Source organism: Euprymna scolopes, chromosome 2 (genome assembly GCF_053919585.1).
Source record: "Euprymna scolopes isolate OS-2025 chromosome 2, ASM5391958v1, whole genome shotgun sequence".
Lineage (NCBI taxonomy): Eukaryota > Metazoa > Mollusca > Cephalopoda > Sepiida > Sepiolidae > Euprymna > Euprymna scolopes.
Window position 1 is genome coordinate 199910684 of NC_136483.1, and position 6557 is coordinate 199917240.

The 6557-nt window shown below is 34.2% G+C and overlaps 1 protein-coding gene across 1 annotated transcript; it reads right to left on the minus strand.

Annotated features, from left to right (window-relative positions):
* Window positions 1-621: 621 nt before the first annotated feature.
* Window positions 622-3997, minus strand: LOC145301631 (uncharacterized). The gene is made up of 3 exons (XM_080144587.1): window positions 3517-3997; window positions 3076-3393; window positions 622-2210 (listed from the first exon to the last, which is right to left on the minus strand). The coding sequence occupies exons 1-3, from the start codon at window positions 3932-3934 to the stop codon at window positions 1972-1974; spliced, it is 975 nt and encodes a 324-aa protein (XP_080000713.1). The 5' UTR covers window positions 3935-3997; the 3' UTR covers window positions 622-1971.
* Window positions 3998-6557: the final 2560 nt, after the last annotated feature.

The following is a 6557-nucleotide window of genomic DNA, read 5'->3' on the forward strand; positions in this document are numbered from 1 at the left end:
ATGTAATCAAGCTGTCTACTCTTCCTCAAAACTGTTAGACCTTGGAATTCCCTTCCAACTGTACTGACATGCAGAAGTTCAAATGTAATGTGACCAGACATCTTGTGCTCAACTCCCCCCATATCAAAGCGGATCTGTGCCTTGTTTGGGAGGTGAAAATGTAAAAAAAAAAAAAATAAATAAAAAAACTTAACCACTAAATTTCCCAAGTGTAATATATATATATATATACTAGGTTTAAGTCAGGCTAGAACACCGTTTCTTTTCCTGGTCGAGTTACTGTTAAGATATATGCAAATGTTTACTTTCAGAATTCCGATTTAAAAAGGCGTTTTAGTGGTTAAGTTGAAATATGTCAACATTAAATATTTAAGCACCAAATAAACCACGATAGTTATTAGAATATTCGCATGCATTCCCTCCTTTGAAGTTGGGAGATCGGTCTATTGAAGGCTGAACCCAACGGTGTAGATCTTTTTAAAGAAGGGAGCTTGATTGCAAGCCGGGCATCCAGTTTTGTGGGAGAAAAAAAAACAAACGAAAAGAAAAAACATGGCAAACATGTGGCGTCGTCAGGTGACGAGTAGCTTTAGTACGATTAATATGAAACAAAAACGTGGGTTGAGAAAGTTAAAAACGTAAGTTTATTGCATCAACAAGTAAAGACTAAAGACTAAAGACATTATTTAAAATATAATTTTATTTACATTTCTCATGAGAAAATTTCAGTATTTTCTGAGATATGAAAAGTAAAAGTAGAAAAATATAATTTAAAAAAAAAAAAAAAAAAAAAAAAAAAAAGGGGGGGGGAATGAGGTTATTTTTTTTTTTAATTATTTTTTATTTTTTTATTTATTTTTTTTTTAATTTTCTTTGGGGAGTGGGAGAGATTTGAAAGACATCGTATTATGAGACTGAACTGACCAGAACGATTCAAGTTTTCTTTTCCAGTACATTGTTATAGGACTGGCAGTTTTTTTTTTGTTTTGTTTTATATTTTGTCATTCGGAAAAGTTTTTGCGGATTCTGGGATTGTTGAAGCAAGAGTTGTCAAAATGAGAATGGAATAAAAGTTCTGGGTCGGATGATTAAAGCCTTTTATTTCACAGGTTTTCATATACTTAATTGAGGGCTAAAATAGGGGATTATGTTTGGAAGGGAAAGCGTTATGAAAGGGACGAAGGGAGGGGGTGCGGGGAAAAAAGTTGGGACACTTGTTCAAATGTTTGGGGGGGGGGAGGGAGAGAGGTTATTTGATAAGACAGGCGCATCAGAATTTTTTTTTTTTTTTTTTTTTTTTAGTGAACACGTAAAAAAATTATGCCAGAAATGACCATCGAATGACCTGTTAAAATACAATAATTAGACAAAATATTGAGGTTGCGGTAATCGAAAGTAATTTCCAAGCCTTTAAACTGGCCAAGATAGTGAGGGTTATTTTGTGTATAAGACAGAATGGATTTTTATAAAAACCAAGCGCCCCTGTCGTATTAAACAGAAAGAGAGTAAACAAACCAGAAATATTGAACTCCTCCGCTCAAGCTTTTCATGTAGTTTAGGGGTTGGCTTCTTGGAGGGGAGGGGGTAGTTATAAAAAATAATTTTTTTTTTTTTTTTTTTTTTGGTTAAAGCATTTTTCAGTGGAGGTTTTAAGACCCGGAAGACAAAATATTTGTTTCTTCGGTCTTGTATCCATTTATTCCTGAGGGGGGTAACATTGCAATTTTCGTATTTTTCTCCCCGAAAAATTCACCACCTGGAATAAGTCTCCCACTCCGACGAGGGAATATCCTGGAACAGCAGCTTGAGGGTAGCCGTAGAAGTTCCAGGAAGCCATTCATCGAAGTGTCAAGTTCGGACGGCTATTTGAAACGATCTGGTCATAGAGCAACAACAAGTGTCGCTCTCTTTGTCCGTCCGGATCTTCATAGCGAGAAGACCGGAAAGGAACGCTAGCCAGCGTTCAGGGGGTCACACCTCAACGTTTATGTGTTCCTCATCGTCGTCAGAATCGCCTGATGAAGATGGGGATGACGGGTCATAGTGACTCGGGCTGCTTTCAGGACTTCTATAACGGTAAGATTCGAGTACATGGATGTCCATGTCCATCTGTTCGTCTTTGAGGTCTTCTCGGGATTCTCTTTTTACTTGTTTATAAAGGTCATCGGCCGACAGCCCACGCCTCTCTTTCCACAAACAAAGAACGGCTCCTAAAAGTAAAAAGACAAAGAAAATCAAATTATGTTAGAAATGCTTAAAAATATGTATATATATATATATATATATATATATATATATATATAAAATAAGATTAATAAAATAATTAAAATATTTAATAGATTTTGTTTATAGAAAGTAAATTAAAATATAGCAGTATGTGTGTGATCAAAATGGCCGGTGTATGAAAAAAAAAAAAAAAAAAAGGTTTAATTGCTCTATGCCGATTGGCTGAATGTTTCGCGCCAAAATGACGTCATAAATCCGCGAATGAATTACTACTACAAGAAAGAAACATTCTCACATGTGTGCGCGCATGTGTGTGTGTGTGTGGTTTAGTAATGCGGGTGTGCATAGCGTATGAAAAGAAGTCGCCGGTAGACGAATTTTTTTGTGTAATAAATATGGACACGTTACAAATTTAACGAGAACATTTTAAATTAACCAATGTTGCTTAATTAGGAACAAACCTATTTTCAAAACTTAAAGAAAAATCATTAACTTGATGTACGTACCAGTTACGGAACGAAGTCATATTCCAAAAACCACGTAAATTAACAAAATGTTTTGAGAACTCGATTAGAATCAGTTTTAATGATCGCTACAATTTCTTATCAAAATAGCTAGAAATTATACATTTTCTATGTAAAAAAAAAAAAAAAAAAGTTTATGATTTCTGGAATATGACATTCGTTCCGTAACGGGTACGTACAAGATTTTGCCATTTATTTTTATTTTATAGTATCTAACTAATCTACAAAGACTAAAGCAATTTCAGATTAACCTATCAATTGTGGGTGTGGAGATATTTTAAGAAAAAAATACACCGGGAAATGAAGACGGGGAAAATATGCGTACCTTTTCGTTTAGAAGCGAGTTCGTTCTCCAACTGTCGTTTTCTCTTTTCGAGGCTTAGAAAGCGTTGTCTTTCTTTCAAAAGGTAGAGGAAGGCCGGCTTCTGCTCCCTCAGGTAAGCGGTCGCTTCATCTACAATCTTCTTCTGGGATGCCTTTTTGTCGTAGCTTACGGCCGGCACCAGTTCCCTAAGTCGTTCCAGTAAGGAAGTCATGCCTTTCCTCCGTTCGCGTTCTAAGTGGTTGTGCTGGGCCTTTTCGACTTGGGTCATACACTTTCGCTTCTTTTTCTTCTTTTCGAATGGACTTAACTCGAAAGGCACTGAAAATAAATAAATAAATAAATAAACTACAGAAACAGTAATATCTCTATTTAGCAAAGTATTATAACAAATTGGGACCGAAAATTGAAAAAAACATTTTAAAAATAAAAAACAAGACCTACCAGTTTCATGAATCGGGTCAGCTGGCTTCAAAACTGGAGCTGGGGTTGGGGCAGGAGCAGGAGCAGGAGCAGGAGCAGGAGGAGGGGTAGGGTTAGTCTTATTTTTTCGAGGCCGTCCTCGCTTTTTGGGCTCTGGTTTCGCAACAACGTTGTCCGGTTGTGCTTGGGAAATCTGCGACTGTAGATAAAATCCCACGTCATATTCATTTATTAGTCCGTCAAATAGCTCTAATTTATGTTCGGAGTACTCATTCAATAGGTCCTCTTCTCCTAATGAAGTCCAGCTTTCAGGAAATGAATCGGGAAACAGTTCCGTGAGAGGATGTATTTCTTCGTCGACAAATCTTTCAGTAAAAAATGGAGAATTTATATTCGCATCTTTCCAGTGTTTCAACGGGCACATACACATATCCTCCATGACGTTAAGCGTCGCGCCGGCTTCGTGAATGAATTCGTTAGAGGCATACTCTCGTATTTATACCTAGTAGGCGTGGCTTAGACTGAACTGATCAGCCAATAGAATTCGAGCTGCACTCCTCATAATTTTGGGTTCCTTTTTGAAAAAAAAAATGAATTAAAACACGACTTAACAATATAAAAACTGAATATATATTTTTTTTTAAACCAGTATCTTTGTTTTATTATCTTTTCGTATTTCATTTTTATTACTTAGAACTTGAAATGCAAAGGGAAATGAGGACAGATATTCAAACTTACAACCTTTTCTGAGGTCGTAATCTACATCTTATCAACACCGGTAGGGGATATCGTATTTTAATATAGATGAGATCGAATTATTGCTTCGATTGACAAGTGCTTCGATAAAAATAAAATACAAATAAATTAACTAAACTAAAGAATTAAAACCAAATCTTATATATCTCGCTGACATACATAGGTTCGTAAAGAGCATCGGCATTGCTTATACTATATTCTATTATTACTACTATTCAGTGACGCGGACGCGTCGTAGTAATGATTGCATCTCAAGTGTTCCCTTAAATTAAATTTAATGTCCTGCTCTAAAACTTAATTACACACACACACACACACACACACACACACACACACACACACACACACACACACACACACACACAAAATAAATACATAAATAAACAAATAAAAATAAGTGTCATCTTTCCTATTCATAAATGTTTTAATTAAATAATTTTTAAATACTATAGTAATTTCTCATACAAGCATTTTTAAATTGCTCACCAGCTGAGCTGGAAAGGTGGCCAAAAAACACCTTTTTCTTCGCTCTGAATAATTTTACGAAGTTAAAGTTTACTAATTACAAGTTTAAAGTTTACTTTATATATATATATATATATATATATATATATATATATATATATATATATATATATATATATATATATAAATTGTGTGTGTTATCGCGACATTGTTGACTATTGTAAATTCTATAACAAAACAATTCCTGGCCCTTTATTCTGATCTGCGCCGACTAGACGCTGACCGGCAATGACAGTTCAAAACGATTGATGAAAACACTATTTTTATGAGGGTTTGTATAAAAATTATCTCCACTCACTTTAATAATTTTGGTTGATTGCATTTAAAGAAACGGATGTACTTGTGCAGTTTACGGAACGTGCTAATATTATTTCGGGAAAGATTCTTTACCACGGGGGACTTTATTAACTATTCTGTACTTCCACACAACAATTTGATAAACAAAATATATCGTTCAGCCTTCAGTTTATTTCGGCCGTTTCTTCATCCCCATTTTCTTTATTTTTTGCCATTTAGTCCTCACATTTCATGAGTGATGTTTCTGACGAAGAGGAATTGGGAGCGAATTCCATAAAAAAAAAGGCCACCTGTAAAATACTATCTACAATAATAATAATAATAATAATAATAATAATAATAATAATAATAATAATAATAATAATAATAATAATAAGGTTTGTAAACTGCAGAAGTATCAAAATAGCATGACTTTATGATTGAGTTTGATGTTTATTTTAAAGAGATGTCATTTTCGTCGAACTATTGTTTACTTCTGTATAATTTTCAAAATCATGTTCATTTTTATTTTCATAAACTTGAAACAAAGCTACATTTAATTAAATTAATTAAAATATCAATTTCTTCCATTCAAAAATCCATTTTTATTTATATGCGTCTGAAGAAGTAGTCGCAAACATCGTTTTTCTTTTCTTGTTAACGTGAGGAAACTACAGCGCCGCAAAGAAAAAGGGCACCTTTGAATTTGAACAAAAAATGTAAGACGGAATTTTAGTTTAATGACCGATGGCAGCCTCTCCTGCCATCGGTCAGTGGTATCAGAACGGACACTTTACTCCTCGTCAAAAAAGCAAAGCGTCGAAGCGATCGCTTAATTCATTCATTCATTATTAAAAAAAATGAATTTTTCCGCGTAAAAACTTTTCGGCATGTTTAGATGGGAAAATAATCTCGAACCATTATCACATAAAAGGAACTCATTTTCCCTAATCACCGGTACGTTACCATGACAATAATATATAAACTTTTTTATTTTAAAACGTTTCACGATCCTTTTTTAATATCTTTTTTCTCTCACTCTTTACTTATTTATTTTAAACATCTTTTTAATTTTAAACAGAACGTTTCACGATATCTTAAGCAGTAAGCACCTTTTTTTAAATAAATTATTAGGCGGAAGCACATAACTGTTACAAAACACCCTCCTATTCCCATATTAAGAATGGCTTTCAAAATAATATTTCAGCACAGTAACAAAAGTACATAAGTACCAAACGTTTTATAATTTTAAATGATCATTTGATCATTTTTTTACTTGGTGCCCACCTGAACATTTTCCTTTGAACGTTCTCGCAGCAACCGTTTACTATAGAGTTCTGATTTGCCTTCTCTGGGTTACACTAATCACTCGAAAATTAAACATACTGGTAGAACGTTACATTGTTTAATTTCCGATTTTTCAGCGACTATCGAGGGTTCAAATGGCTGTAACGAAACCGCTATTTTTTGTAACGCAAACAGATTTGGCACTACTACTCTTATTC

Excerpts from the sequence above, each read along its gene's own strand:
- LOC145301631 (XM_080144587.1), bottom strand. The coding sequence starts at position 3,934 with ATGGAGGATATGTGTATGTGCCCGTTGAAACACTGGAAAGATGCGAAT. Across the intron at positions 3,394-3,516 it reads TGACCCGATTCATGAAACTG|TGCCTTTCGAGTTAAGTCCA; the intron begins GTAGGTCTTGTT and ends ATTTATTTTCAG. Across the intron at positions 2,211-3,075 it reads ACTCGCTTCTAAACGAAAAG|GAGCCGTTCTTTGTTTGTGG; the intron begins GTACGCATATTT and ends TTTTACTTTTAG.